The sequence below is a fragment of the Hipposideros armiger genome, unplaced genomic scaffold (genome assembly GCF_001890085.2).
Source record: "Hipposideros armiger isolate ML-2016 unplaced genomic scaffold, ASM189008v1 scaffold_330, whole genome shotgun sequence".
NCBI lineage: Eukaryota > Metazoa > Chordata > Mammalia > Chiroptera > Hipposideridae > Hipposideros > Hipposideros armiger.
Genome location: NW_017731680.1, coordinates 1,803,967 through 1,820,409, shown reverse-complemented (window position 1 = coordinate 1,820,409; position 16,443 = coordinate 1,803,967). Strand labels below are relative to the sequence as shown.

The 16,443-nt window shown below is 40.9% G+C and overlaps 1 protein-coding gene across 1 annotated transcript in view; it reads right to left on the bottom strand.

The window, feature by feature from the left end:
* PRDM10 (PR/SET domain 10) overlaps nt 1-14,817 on the bottom strand; it is a 90,979-nt gene extending 76,162 nt beyond the window's left edge. The window contains exon 1 of the mRNA XM_019660792.1: nt 14,470-14,817. Coding sequence (XP_019516337.1) covers nt 14,470-14,817 — 348 coding nt within the window. The remainder of the gene's footprint in view (nt 1-14,469) is intronic.
* Between the last annotated feature and the right edge of the window lie 1,626 nt (nt 14,818-16,443).

The window sequence follows — 16,443 nt, the reverse complement described above, 5'->3', positions numbered from 1 at the left end:
ACTCAGTCCCACCACGTTAACTCGAGGCTGGCTCACAGTCTCTGGAAGACTAGAAGGCTAGGTCTGCTCCTGGGTTTGATCTTTCAGGGGTTACAACAGAGATTTTGAGGTGTTTCCTAAGGAGCCTCTTCCTTGGTGGGCCCTGGTCCACTTTAGGACTTCCATCAAAAATAGTGTGTTCTTATTAAAATTCATTCTCCTAACTTTGAAATTAAATTGATTAAACATTCCTGCTATATACATTACAATGGAGGAAATGTCCCCAGTCCTACCAAAGACCAACCTCTCCACTTAACTGCTCCGGAGCTGGTCCTTCCGATACGCTCACGGGCTTCACCCCTGAGTCTTCGGCAGCAACACTCTCTCCCTCCCTATTGGAACACTCACATCAGTAAATCTGCAGAGTACCTCCTATATTTATAATATTTTAATTTTATTATTGATTTATTGAAATAAAAACTGTGTACTTTCCTAAACATGTTATATTAAAAGTGTTTACATTAAACAAAACTTTCCCTTGAATTCACTTTCATGCTCACCTACCACACTATCTGTCTGCTCATTTTCACACACAATAAAAACTCTGAAAAGTTGTCTGTAGGGCCGGCTGAGTGGCTCAGTTGGTTAAGAGCTCGCTCAAGAGTTTGAGCTCTGAGCAACAGCGGTTCGAGTCAGCCCGAGCTGAGCAGCCGTGAGCTGCCAACAGGTGGCGGGATGGCTCAGCTAAAAAAAAATAAAAATTAAATTAAAAAAAAATTAAAAAAAAAAAAAGTTGTCTGCAGTCTGCCTCTACTTCCCCACCTCACAGACATTCCTTGGCCCACTCCACTTGGGGTTTGGTCCCCACCACTCCCCTGAAACTGCACTTTTTAAAATGTCTACTGTCAAATCCAAGGCTCACTCCTAGGTTCTCATGTTACTTGACCTCTCTGCACCATCCATACCCTTCTTCAAACTCTTTACTTCCTAACACTTGGTAGGAAACTTCCCTGGGTTCCTCCCATCTCTGGCAGCCTCTTCACAGCCTCATTTGGTGGCCTGACCTCTAAAGGCTGCACTGCCAGGCTCCCTCTCTACCCACTTCTCTTTCCTACTTGCCACTTCTTTGGAGCACATGCCAGCCTTTAGGGCTTTTGCAGGACCTCTGCCTGGATGCTTTGGGATCCTCCTCCTTGTTCAAATCTCAGCATCAGTGTCACTCCTCAGTAGGCCTCTCCTGTTCACCCTCCCTCACATCCCTCTGCTTTAATACCCTGCAAAGAATTTATCATCAATTAAGTCATGTATATATTTGTGTATTGTCTGTCCCCTCCCTGGAATGATTGTATGAGGGCACCGTCACCCTCAGCACCTAGAACCATGCCTGGCACCTCAGGCTGTCAACAACTCTTTTTTTTTTTTTTTTTTTTAATTGGGGAACAGTGTATTTTTCCAGGACCCATCAGCTCCAAGTCATGTAGTTGTTTCAATCTCGTTGTGGAGGGAGCAACTCAGTGACCCACGTGGGATCAAACCAGGAACCTTGGTGTTATGAGCACTGTGCTCTAGCCAGCTGAGCTAACTGGCTGCCCCTCAACAACTCTTTCTTGAATGAATGTATGCTACAGTCTTCTCCTGCCTTAGGAGGAAATTTGCTACTTAACAAAAACCTTCTTAGGATGAATTCTCATAGATAAACAATGTGTTACCATAAGAACAATGTACACAACTGCTTCTATAGTTAAGAAATTAGGTATACCGTATTTCCCCATGTATAAGACGCACCCTTTTACAAAAATTTTGGGTCTAAAACTGGGTGCATCTTATATAGTGGTTGTATGAGCACAAAAACAAGCACGAAAAAAACGGGAAATGCAAGTGAAAAAACTTTACAGCCACCGTATAAGACACACTCAGTTTTTGTGTGTGTGTGTGTGTTTTTTAAGATTTTATTGGGGAATCAGGGGAAGAGGAACAGACAAGTTGCTGTTGTTTTGTTCTAATTGTGGAGGATGCTGCTTCACTGGCCCAAGCTGGCACCATCACTGCGCTCTTCCCGGGCGAGGCAGATCAGTCGCCGGCTTCTGGATGGCCACTCATGGCGGCTGCTGGCCGCTCACGCTGGCTGCCGGCTACACACAGTAGCTTATGGCAGCCCACTGCAGCAGGGGACTGCAGCCCACGCCGTCGCCCGCGACCCACGGCAGCCCAGCTCCAGGTCAAGCTGTTATTCAGCGTCTTAGCTGTGGAGGGCAGTGTCACTGGCCCTCATATATGGGATCCGAACCGGGGCCCTCTGGCGTCCCAAGCCAGTTCCTAATCAACGCGCCACTTGGTCGGCCCCACACTCAGCTTTTAGACCCCAAATTTTTTGGAAAAGGGTGCGTCTTATACATGGGGAAATACAGTATATATGACATCAATGTTTGTAACTGAGCTTTAATAAGCTGGAAAGAAAAAAAAAACACAAAGGGGAAGAAAAGTAAATTATACATGACATTATCTAGTACTATAAACTAGCAAATCAGAATATTCTGAGGGAACTTGAAATCACACCAACTATAGAACTGCAAAGGTACATGGAATTCAGCTGCTCCCAAGGTACACAAAGTCAAAATCAAAACCAGTCCCTGTTCACCTGAAACTAATATAAAATAATATTGAATGTCAACTCATAGTAGTTGCTTGAAAAACTAGTTCTTCAACGAATGAATGGATTGATAAATAATAAACTCATAAAATTATAAATATTGATTACATAATTATTTGGCATTTCAAATGAGTAAGGAAAATATGACTTATTCACTAAATATTGATAGGGTAGTGCATTCATTACCTGGATAAAAAATTAAGTATGTGTTGTATTAGAAGCAACCAATTCCAGGGCATGCATTTTATAAATATTTTATTTTTACAAAATAAATAAAATCATGGACTATGGAAAGAACCAGAAAAAAAATTGAATGTCAACTGTAACTGGTAAAAATAAATAATTAAAAAAAAAACAGTCCTAGGGCTGGCCGAGTGGATCAGTTGGTTAAGAGCTCGCTCAAGAGTGCGAGCTCTGAGCAACAGCAGTTCGATTCCCGGCCTGAGCTGAGCTGCCGCTGAGCTGCCAACAGGTGGTAGGATGGCTCAGCAAAAAACAAAAACAAAAACAAAAAAAACAGTCCTTGTAAATGCAATGAATACACTGCAAACCAAATATGATATTAGAAAAAATTTTCTGAGAAGTCCAACTATTATAACTCAAGGTGTATATTTTGATGTATAACTGTATAGTTTCTAAAATTTTCCCATCCATGATCTTGTGTCATGCCATGACAACACTGTAACATTAGTTCAGTTATCACCATCCCCATTATATACAGAGGAGTTGAGTTCATACTGGTCAAAAAGCAGGCTTAAGTTGACACAGCCAAGCTCAGTGGTAGGGCAGTTCAGGGACTAGAATAGACATCTCAATCCTCCCCTGGGGCCTCCAACCTGCTTTGGTTAACAGGATGGGCAAAGGTTCAGGGATGACAATGAGCAATGTTGGAAATCTCACAAATCTCACATAAACAGTATTCTCTCGTGTAATAGGCCTATGGTAAGCCCTTATGCAATACCTGGTGCCTTAACATGACCTTCCAGTAGCCCACTGTCAATCAGACTTCCTCTTCCCCCACATTTAGTCCTGCTAGATGAATTTGGATAACAGACAACTGAGCTCCAAAATCAGAGGACTGTTTTAGGTTCCTTAGCCACTATCTGCCCACTACATGACCAGGGGCAAGTTAATTCACTCCTCAAGCCTTAATTCCCTCCTCTATAAAATGGGAATAAAAGTAATAATAGTTCTACTCCTTTAGGCAGAACTATGAAATAATAAGGTGAAACTATGAAATAAATGAAATAAAACCCAACAACAGGCACAAAGGAAACACTGGAAAATGTTCATTATTGTGGTTGTTCTGGTTACTGATAGAATTTTTGACAGACCCTACTGATTCATGTTCATTTCTAGGGTTTAAAGGAATGCAGCACCTCAGGTTCTTTACCTGCTATTGTGTAAACAGAATATACTTGAAATTCAAGTCATACAGATTGTAAACTCCCCACTAAGAGTAAAGGTTTGTCCAGCTAAGAAAATGTACAGAATATTGTAGCTTCAGAATTATAGTTGAACATAGATTTTGTAGCCTCAATTCCAGCAAAATATTTTTTTACTTGTTTGGGGAGCTCCAAACACAACACTAGGCAGCATTTTTTATACCATGTCAACTAACCATATAAAATTATAAAATTGTCTTTGTTAATGTTATTCTAGTTTCTATTATGCTCATTTTTGTAGAATATTTTAATCTCGATTTCATTCAAAATTCTGATATAACGACAGATAATAGCAAGTATTGGTGAGGATGCAGGAAACTAGAACCCTCATACACTGCTGGTGAGAATGTAAAACGGTGCAGACACTATGGAAAACAGTCTGGCATTTCCTCTAAAAGCCAAACATAGTTACACAATGACCCAGTGATTTGTCACCAAGGTATAATAAACCCAAGGGAGATAAAAATATATGTTCACATAAAAACTTGTACATCAATGTTCATAGCAGCATTATTCATAACAGCTATAAAGTGGAAACAACCCAAAAGTCCATCTGCTGATGAATGGATAGATAAAATGTGGGATATCCATATAATGGACTACTACTCAGCAAAAGAAAAAAGAAAGAAAAGGAATACTTATAAATGCTACAACAAGAATGAACCTTGAAAACTTAGTTCTGCAAAGTGAAAGAAGCTAATCACAAAGGACCTAATCGCATATTGAATAATTCTATTTATATAAAATTTGCAGAACAGGCAAATCAATAGAGACAGAAAGTAGATAAGTGGTTGCCAAGGAATTGGGATGAAATGGGGAATTAAAGGGTGATGGCTAAAGAGGTCTGGAGTTTCTTTTGGGGGTTATGAAAATATTCTAAAATTGGGGGCCACCGGTTGGCTCAGGTGGTTGGAGAGCAGGCTCATAGCACCAAGGTTGCCGGTTCAATTCCCATGTGGGCCGGTGAGCTGCATCCTCCACAACTAGATGGAAGACAACTACTTGGAGCTGATGGGTCCTGGAAAAACACACTGTTCCCCAATAAAGTTTCTTTAAAAAAAAAAAGAAAATATTCTAAAATTGATTGTGGTAACAGTTGCGTAACTGTGAATATGCTAAAGCCACTGAATTGTACAGTTTCAGTGACTGAATTGTATGGTATGTGAATTATATCTTGATAAAGCAGTTTTTTAAAAAGGTGTACTTTTAAATCTATGCAAACCTTCTAGGAGCAATTTGGCAATAAACATCAAGAACCTTTATATATGTAGATACATGTGTGTATGTGTATGTGGAGAGAGACAGAGAATAATATTTGCTACTACAGTAAATGTAAAGGCATTTCTGATGAAAATAGCTTGAGAAAGTTCCAGAGGCAAGAGAAATTTAGGGCATGCTCAGGGACTAGTAACTATGAGAAAGAAAAGACTTAAACAGTAGTTAGGATGGGCCTATAAAAGACTTCAAGTTGAAGAATACAATTCCCAAACTTCATGAACTGGTTGTATCAGAATTACCTGGAGAACTAGGAGAAAAGACAAATTGCAGAGTCTCACCCCTGAAAATTTTGCTTCCAATAACTTCAGAGGCAGAGAAAAGGGCAGGAATCTTTGTTTATAAACCTCCCCAGGAGATTCTGATGTCAGCCAGATCCAGCTAACTCTCACACAAAAAGGAAAGAAAAATATTTTATCATGGCAGTAACTCTTTTGGGAAAATCATTCTAGAAGTAATATGAGGGATTGATTATAACAAGGCCAAGAATTGTCTTTAGTAAGTGATGGGCAAAGATTTGAGCTCTGAATTGTTACTCCAATTTAGCAATATTAATAGATATTCATACACAAACCTTCAGTGCTTAAAGTTTTCGCGCCTTAAAAAAAAACGTTTTTATTACTAAATAAAAACTTAGCAAGAATCCTTACAACTTTCTCAATAAAAAACAAACAAAAAAACAAAAAAACAAAAACTTACCAGCTTCCCTAATATGTTTGTGGTCATTTATGTCTTAGAATTCTGAAGACTGGTAGTCTTCCTTGTCAACCAGGTTATTCTCATGGGCATCTGATTTTCCAGCTTCCCTTTGCCACATAACATGCAAATCTACTCCACACATTTATCAGAAATATTTGAAATATGTTTTGTATTTAGATATAAGATTTATGAGGAACTTTTGAAGACTGAAAGATTGATACAAATGACTCATCAGATCATATTGCGCATCCTTGTTTTTCGACTATGGATAATAGATTTACATAACTCCCAGCACAATCCCTCCAGCCACCTTTTTGAACAGTGGCATTTATTCACAAGACAAATGGGAGGGGTACAAGTACAATCTGTGGCCCTGGCACACCTGTACACAGATAGCTATCTGGCCCACATATCTCAAGCTCTTTTGTTGAATTAGCAATTGCAGTAACTAAATAGCAGACTTGCAGGTGGGTCTTCTGGGGCCCTGAAAGCCTTTCTTACAGATGGTTCTGGGTGGTAACTATGACTCAACAATCACATATCAAACTTGTTAGCATAAAATACTGGATAATGTAAAGAGGCATAATCTTAAGTATAAGCTGCTTCCTCAATTAATTCAAGTGCTTTAAAATGTTTTAAATGGGAAAAAAGAAACTTACAATTGCTTAAAGTATTCTAGAACAAAATTTTCATAATTTAACACTATGTATGAAATACAAGAGAAAACCATGTAACAACGTGTTCACTCTACCTCAAACTCCTGGAACACATAGCCTTTTGTTCAAATAGACTGAACCATGGCACTGACCCAAGACTGAGCAGCAAATTGATACTGGTTTGAAGTAACTCCCTTTATATCCAGTTCACTCCCCCTGTGAACAGGTTAACGTGGGCTTAGTCTTCTGTTCATTTTCAAATTTTCATTCCTCAACCTCAGTTCTTTGTTTGCAAAGTGACATATGAAACACAGAATGGTCAAAAACAAGCATTTGATTAACAAGATAGTGAGCTCAGTGAGGCAGTTATTATTGCCTTCATTAAAAAAATCTATCTTACTGGCATATAATTAAGAATTGTAATCTAAATTCTACCTCCTCCATCTTAATGAAACTACTATAGTCGGCCAGCATCTACTGGTCTAGTATTCAGAGTTGTCTTCTTCTATAAGCCAGGAAGTTCTTAAAGTATTTTCTCAGTACAGAGTAGTGGAAAAATATTGGATGTGAAGGCAAGTAAAAGTTCTTTATCTTGAACCTGGAATAATAGCACCTGTCTTACCTAATTCGCAGACTCAGTGTTAAGATAGAGTGGGTTATTTGTTACAGTATAGTACAATGGCAGAGAATGTATCACAAATGTTAATAACTAAAGAATGACCACCACAGGCTAAGTATTCGATCGCAAGATCGCGAGGGTATCTTATCCAGAAAAGTCTAATTTCCAATTCAGACATTTTTAATACATTTTTATTATTAAACAATTGATTTGGGAATAAGTATCTCTTAACTGTAGACGTATTTCACTAGAAAATATGTATATTTCAACTTAACACTGATATAATTTTTAAACTATGTGACTAGCATTTACTTTCATAAGGAGAGACAAAACAGTGGCACCATGTTCCTATTTAGAAATCTCAGCTGTATCTTTGCAAACACTTGCTGGACCATTTCATTCAGATGTAGACCACAACATGTTGGACACATTTGCAAATCTAATAAAGGAGTTCAATGAGACCACAAAATTAGGCTCCCTTAACAGAGGCAGTTCTTTATTTTAAAAATTGTCATAATCATAGTTCATCTGATTGAAAATGCATACTGTGGAAATTCAATGTTATTTAGGAAACAACTTGTGGAACAGTAATAATTACAGCTGTTACCATTTCCTGAGCACCTATCACATGCCAGGCATTGTGAGATGTCCTGACTATTGGAATACTCAGTATGTCTTTAAATATTTAAATACTAAGATGCCTTGGGTATTTAAATACTCAACCTCACTTAATTCTCAACCAAAAATTACTTGTCCAAGGTCATAACACTGATAAGTGTGATTTGAACCCAAATCCCTTATATTACAGGGATCTTTTTCCTTCTCTGCTGCACAGCTTTGCTCCTAGGTAGGCAAAGCTGTCAGAACCCAAGCATGGCTTGGACCAGCTGCTATCCCTTTGATCACCCACCAGATGATGCAATCACAAGGCTAGGCTTGATCTCAAAGGAACCAGAGGAGGTTATAATTTACCAAACCCACAAACAGACTTAATTGAGCAAATGAATCAATAGCCAGAGAGCTGAGGTAACTCCAAAGCTATAGTGAAGAGTACCATTATAAAATTTCAAATAATTTTTAAAAACACAACAAGATTTATTAAATGCCCAGCATGTTTTAGAAACTGAAGAACAGATTGGACAGAAGATTTTATTAAAATATTCAGCAGAAAGAGGAAATATAAATAACATTTATTCATCAAAAAAAAAGCTACCTGTGCGTACAGTACACAACATAGCAGCCCTGAAATATTAACTGCATCAATTCATATCAGGAAAATTGATTACTCTGAATATTTTTTCTGGTTCTCTCATGTCTATGCATTTCTCTAACATTGGAACTGCTCGGCTTTAGAGCCTTCATGTTTTTTTTTTACTTTCTAGGTAACGCCAAACTGTTTTCCAAAGTAGTCAGACCAATTTATATTCCTACCAGCGAGGTACGAATGTTCCTATTGCTCAACAACTTCAGGATTTGGTATCGCCAACTTTACTTAGGTGTAGAGTAATATGGCACTGTGGTAATAAGTTGCATTTCCTTGATTATTAACAAGATTGAACACTTTTTCATATGTTTATTAGACATTTAGGTTTCTCCTTTTCTGAAGTGCTTGTTGAAGACTCTTGCCCATTATTCTATTAGTTAAGGTAACATCTTATTTAAGAAACCTTTCTCTATACTGAGGTCATGAATATATTCTCCTCTATTAACTTCTAAAAGCTTTATTATTTTGGGGCCAACCAAGTGGCGTGTTGGTTAAGAGCTGGCTTGGGACGCCAGAGGACTCCGGTTCGGATCCCACATATGAGAGCCAGTGACACTGCCCTCTACAGCTAAGATGCTGAACAACAGCTCAACCTGGAGCTGGGCTGCTGTAAGTCTCCAGCGATGGCTAGGCTGCAGAATCTGCTGCAGTTGGTTGCCATGGCTACCGTGTGTAGCAAGCGGCCAGCAGCTGCCAGTGAGCGGCCGTCCAAAAGCCGGCGACTGATCTGCCTCACCCTGGAAGAGTACAATGATGGTGCCAACTTGGGCCAGTGAAGCAACGTCCTCCACAACTAGACTGAAGAACAAAAGGACAGCAACTTCTCTGTTCCCCTTCCCCCAATTCCCCAGCACTGTTCCCCGCCCCCAATTCCCCAATAAAAATCTTTAAAATAAATAAATAAATAAATAAAAGCTTTATTATTTTGCCTTTCATCTGCCATGCCTCCTGGGTCATAAATCATGAATATGTGTGAAATGTATCTGGACTCCTTATGGTGTTCTATCAATCTATTAGTCTACCTCGGTGCCAATATTACACTGTCTTAATTATTATAGCTCTTCTTGATCTCTATTAGAGAAGTTTGTCCAATTTCCTTCTCTTTTCCAAGAGTGTGTTGCCTTTTATTGGGCCTTGACAAAAATTTTAGTATCAGCTTGTCTACTTTTTTAAAATTTGCTGGAATTACATTAAATCTATAAGCAGTTTCCAAAGAATTGACACCTTACAATATTGAATCTTCCGATCCTTGAACCAGTGTGTCTCTCTATTTGTTTAGGTTTTGTTTAAAGACACTCAATAAAGCTTTAGAATTTTTTCTGTAAAGGTCTTATACATACTTTCTGGGACTAAAATACATCTCCTACAGCTTATAACTGCTGAAAAACTATGAATCTGAAAAAAAGATGTAATTTTTTAAATGATGCATAAAAAGATATTTTTGATGAGACACCTAGTATTTGGGATAAGTGTGTATATATATATATATATATATATATATATATATATATAAACTTTTTAAAGTTTTAAATGAAATAAAGCTCATCAAGCACAATTACTGCTACATAATTTAGTTTTCATTCTAGATTTACTGTTTTGTAGTTATGTCATATGTCATTCCAACAGGTTTAATGTACTTAAGAAAACTTGTAGTCACATAAACAAGTGTCCTAAACATCTATTGGTCATAGGTCCTTATAGTTATCAAATTATGAAGTAAGTAAAACGCAGAGTAATTTTAATTCACCAACTTCAAGAGAAAATGAAGGGAAGAGAAGATGAATAAATGATGAGTAAGGGATTGATATCTCCTTAATATACACACAATCGCCTGGGATTGGGAAATACAGACACTTCGCTCCTGAGCCCTGGCTCCCACCACTCTCACATGATTCACTAAACTTCTATCTCATTTTCCTCCTTTGTAAAGTATTCAGCACGCTGTTCTGTCAATGTCACACATTACGGATCAAACATAAACAGGTGACTTAGAAAGGACACTAAAAAGATAGTCAAACACAAAGCAATAATTAGTCAATGGAGTTACAGCTATCCCACTACCAGAAGGACATTATAAATTTCCCTGTAATCATAGTTTATGACAAGACTGAGAATAACCCCCAATAGACTGGCCTCCAAATCTTCAAGCAATGCTAAGAAAATGGTAGGATTTGCCTCCAAAAATAAGAATTTTGAAGAAAAGGGAGGAAAACTTTAGAAATCACTTTGAATGTCTTAAGTTAATTGTATGCACTCCTTTATTCCTCCAAACATTTGAGAATCCAGTAAGTAAAAGGCATTCTTGTATTGCAATCTGTATGAGGGGGCTAAAAAATATCCATAGCTTCAAGGAATTTATAGTATGTTCAGGAAGCAAGAAATAAACACAAATATTGGGTTGTCGGAAAAGTCATGACGCATTTTTGCAATGAAAAACATAGAAAACATACGTAATGACTTTTCCAACAACCCAATAATTGCCACACCATACAAATTAATCACTCAAAAATGTTCCTATTACAAACCAGTACAAAAATCCTGTAGGGCATTCATAGACAAAAGGGGTCATTTTCAAGTAAGGTCAACAGAGCCTCAGTAAGGAGTGTGTGCTCTAGTGCAGGGGTTGGAAAACCACAGCCCACGGCGGCCCAACACCTGCTTTCATATGGCCTGTGAGCTAAGGATGGTTTTTACATTTTAAAATGGTTAAAATAGATTAATTAACTAATTAATTTTAATTAAATAGTTGAAAAGACTCAAAGTAAGACTATTTTGTGACACATTAAAGTTATATTACTCTAAGTTTCAGGGTCCACAAATAAAGTTTAATTAGAACACAGCCATGCTTTCACACTATGTAGGTGGGAGAGAACAGGTGTGATGAGAACCATATGGCTGGCCAGCAAAGCCACAAATATTTACTCCCTGTTTCTTTTGTTGTTGTTGTTGTTGTTGTTGTTGTTAAGTTACAATTGGCATTCAATATTATTTTATATTAGTTTCAGGTGTACAACATAGTGGTTAGACATTTACATAATTTATGCAGCGATTTTCCCCCCATTAGTCTAGCACCCACCTGGCACTATACCTAGTTATTGCAACATTATTGACTCTATGCTGTGCTTTACATCCCCATGACTATTTTGTATCTACCAATTTGTATTTCTTAACCCATTCACCTTTTTCACCCAGCTCCCTAACCCCCCTCCCCTCTGGCAACCATCAATTTGTTCTCTATAGCTATGAATCTGTTTCTGTTTTATTTGCGTATTTTGTTCTTTAGATTCCACAGATAAGTGAGATCATATGGTGCTGTATTTGTCTTTCTCAGTCTGACTTATTTCACTTAGTATAATACCCTCAAGGTTCATCCATGTTGTTACAAATGGTAAGATTTCATTCTTTTTTATGGCCAAGTTATATCCCATTGTGTATACGTACCACATCTCTTTCTCTTATCATCTATTGACAGCCACTTGGGTAGCTTCCATATCTTAGCTATTGTAAATAATGCTGCAAAGAACATAAGGGTGCATGTATCTCTTTAAAATAGTGTTTTGGATTTCTTCGGATAAACACTCCCTAGTTCTTTACCTAAAAAGTTTACCAAGCACTGCTCTAGAAGGGTGGATGGGATTTTGGTGGGCAGAGAGGAACAAACATTCCATATGAGAAATGAAGGAGTGAAAAGATGAAGGAACACCCCAGAATATTGTAGGGACAATGGGAAGATGAGTTTGGCTAAAGCAGAGGGTCCATAATCAGTAAACAGTTACCAAGCCACAATTGCTATGTACTTTGTTATTGAGCCATTTATACTGTTATGGTAAGTGGTAAGCATTCTCCTACGGAGTCTATGAGATTTGGTACTATTATCCCCATTCATAATTAAGAAACTAGTTAAATGATTTGATAAAAAAACTAAGGCTTGTGGGGAGGGTGGTAGAAGAGGGTAGAGGAGGTCAAATACATGGTGATAGAAGGAGAACTGACTCTGGGTGATGAAAACATAATGCAATATATAGATGATGCATTATAAAATGGTACAATTGAAAGCTATATAATTTTACTAACCAATGTCACCCCAATAAATTAAATATAATTTAAAAAATTAAAATAAAATGAAACTAAAGGGCCGGCTGAGTGGCACGTTGGTTAAGAGTTGGCTTGGGATGCCTGCTCTGAACCGCAGGGCCCCAGTTCNTTTTTTTTCCAAAGGGTATGTGTTGATATACAGTTGAGTCTATAAGAGAGTTTGAAATGGTAATCAGACACACAATTATTAAATTCAAATTAATAGTTTTCCTAAACAGTAACAATAATCATAGGAAACACCAGAGAAAAATATGGAGATATGGAGAGACTATTAAGCACTTAGCTTTGTCCTTCAAGCAATGAGATGTGTGAGATGACTCAATTATTAAGGATTTTCTGGAGTCCCAGAGGTCCAAGTCTCTGCTCCAGGCACACTTGCCTTGTTTCACCATGTTGCCTGTAGGCAGCTCACCTGCCAAGGTTACTTTTGACTCTTTCTGCCCACCTCACTGACAGCAGGAAACACAGCTGGGTGATCTATGATTTTCTTTTCTCTGATCACAACTGTTGATTACAAAGTGTTGTAGGTCGCAGCCCAGCAGCCCCGGTATACTTTCACTTGTGAATAAACTACTAGAGTAGCTGGATTGCTAGTTGTTTATTCAAGGTCACTTTTTAAGCAGTAGTTGAGAGTTGTATTAAATGTAGACTGTTTTAAATAAACTGTGGCCTTAGGCCAACTTCTTCCTCCTGTTTAGGACATGATTGCACTTCTAGCTGAACATTGATGGAGGAAAATGACCGAAGGACATGGCAGTGGGTAGAAGAGAAAGATAGCTGCAGACTTTGAGCCAGTGGTGGGAAAAAATAGTATTGAGGAGCAAAATGAAAAAAAAAAAAAAAAAAAAAAAAAACTTTAGTAGAGTAGGCTAAGAGGATGTGAATGACCAGTTTTCAAAAAGATAGCTTCCAGCAAACATTATAGAAAATATTTTCTAACAATTTTNAAGTATGGTTATACGTGGAAGCTATTGTGGTGCTGTAGGCGGAGTGAGTAGACCAAAAACACACTACACCTTCCTCCTTTCAAAGAGTTTACAGCAAAAAGTTAAGTGATAATCAAAGAACGGGTCAGAAAAAGAGGCCACGAAACAGTTCCGAGTGATTTCTTTTTAATAAAGTACTGTCTGGTTTAAAAACCTTGGGGGGAGGGGGGGTCATGAGCCCGGCAAGATTTGAAAAGGCGAAGGTGAATTAGAAAAAGAGATGGACTGGGTGAAACTCATCACACATTTAACCCTCGATGACAGCACCCCAACCAGCCCTCTTGTGTTGAAGCATACACAAGTATCGATTGGAAGTTGACTGAAATCCAACAAATCCGCCAAGCCAGGCTAAACACGCCCACAAAAATTCAAAAGCGCCACGTTCACTTTACCTAGGAGATTAGAGTACCTAATACCAGGCCACAGACTCACAAATACTTAATGAAAGCCGACGTTCGGCTGGAAACTAGAACACCACCCACCCGCTCCGCAAAGGCCTTTGATTCCCGCCTTTGCACTCGACACCGAGCGAAGGTTGACCTCGGCCTCCGCCCAGCTCACCCCGGGCCACTGTTTACCAAGACTGATCCCAACGCGCCATCCCCAAGTCCCTCCAAGCGGGGCCTCCCCGGGTCCTGGTGACGCCCATTTGTAAATAAGGGACAGGGGGCCGGCAATCAATGGCAGGTGGCAGCGAGGCCTCACAAGACAAAGCAGGGCGCCCCTTCCGAAGGAGCCCTCCATGGCGCAGGGCCAGCTGCCCGCACAGCCCCGCGGCCTGAGCCGCACCCCCCACCCTACCCCCTCCCGGCCCGGGCCAGGGAAGACGGCCCGTCGCACCCCAAGCGCCCGCCCAACCGCCGCGGCAGCAGCGCGCCGGGCGCCCAACTGCCGTCCCGGCCCAACCAACGCGGGCAGGGGAGGAGAGGTGCGCGCGACCGGCGGAGCGTGCGAGCCACTCGGGGGTCGCAGAGGGGAGGCTGCGCGCGGCGAAGGCAGGGGTGAAGCGGCACCGAAGCCATTGCGAAGCGCGGTGCCAGGAGGGACTCCTCTAGGGGGTTTTGCCCCTTTCCCCTTAGAAGGTGCAGATGGTTTGACCCCCCACCCCGAGTGAGGTGCCGCGTCCCAGCCCCGGCTGGACTGTACCATCGGGCGGTGCCGCCGGGATTTCTCCCCCCCACCACCACCATCAATTCCCCCCCCCACCCGGGTCCGCGGTCGGTTGGCCCCGGCCGGGCTCTGAGACGCGGAAAGAGCTTGGCGCCATTTTGGGTGGGACTAAGCAAAGACGAAACACCCTCCCAGCCGATGGGTTACTCTGGACGCTGGCTTATCCGGTTCCCTTAATCCTTTAGGTACTTACACGACGTTGGGTGAGGGGAGCTGGAAGATCAGCGGGTCCCTGATCCTCTCTCCCTAGGGGTGATGGAAATCAACCCCCCCCCCGCCACCTCCAGGTGGTTCTTCCCGCCGCAGAGTGGGAGCAGTATAAAAGGCGGGGTCTCATTAGCATAATCTGCCTGGCAACCTGATCTCGGCGTTATATGATTGGTTGAACTCTGTAAACTGCATGCCCTGCCTAGAGACGAGTAACGCTGGGGCAAACTGACAGGCCCAGATTTAAGACTCATGACGAAGATCCTGAGACGCTTATTCAGGCGGCAGAGAAGCCAAAAGGAGATTCACACAATGGCCCAATGACTGGAGGCCTCTTTATTTCGTGCTCTGCTGTTCCTTTAAAACCCAATCAAAGAGCGAGTCTCGGGCTGCGCTCGCCTGCTTTGGTACTCTAAGCCAATCAGAAAAGCCGACTCTTAGGATTCAGGGTCGACTGAGCTCGGAGGGACCTGCGGGCGCCGGGGCGGGGAAACGTCCGGCCTCGGAGACCCAGGTGGAGCGGTTCGACTGCTGCTCGGGATTCCGAGCCAGCCCCCACACACCCGAGAGGCCCCGTGCCTTGAAGCGGCCTTCCTGTCAAGCGCGCAACTGAAACAGTGTTTCACGGGGAAACACACTTCCCAGCTTCGGGCTCAAGTATCGTCGGTGTGTGCCCCAGGGGCCGATGTTCCTGGGAATGACGGTGCTTCCTTTCACCTCTGACCTGCTCACTGGAGGTGTTCAGTACCTGCCAAACCCTGGAACACTTCACTGTGACTCCTTTGCCCTTACCATTCTGAAAAAGGAAATGATTCAGAAACACGAAGTATTATTCAACATTGGTTAATCAGTGATTTAACTCCTTTATTAACCTGAGACATCCACATCCTACCCATCCCTTAAAATTATCTTCTCAAAGGGCAGCGGATGCATAGGAAATAAGCTCAAGCTTTGGAGCAAGACATTCAGCTCTAGTTACCCCTTAAGAATGGCAGCTATATTTCAAAGAGATCTTGAACCTTTCGACCTTCAGGGAGCTGTTTTCCCATCCATGACATCCACCTGGCTACGTTATCTTGAAGATTAAATGAGATGTGTAAAATACTTAGTACACTGGAACTTAAATCAACCCAAGTATTAATGATGATAAAACATAAAATTAGTAAACTATTGGCTAACCAAGGAAAAGACAAAGAAAGTACAACTAGGCGGGCCAGGCGAGTGGCCCGTTGGTTAAGAGCTGGTTTGTGATGCCAGCTCTGAGCAGTAGGACCCTAGTTCGGATCCCACATGAGGGCCAGTGACACTGCGCCCTCTACAGCTAAGATGGTGAACAACAGCTCCACCTGGAGCTGGGCTGCCCTGAGTCACCAGCGACAGTGTAGGCTGCAGCCCCTG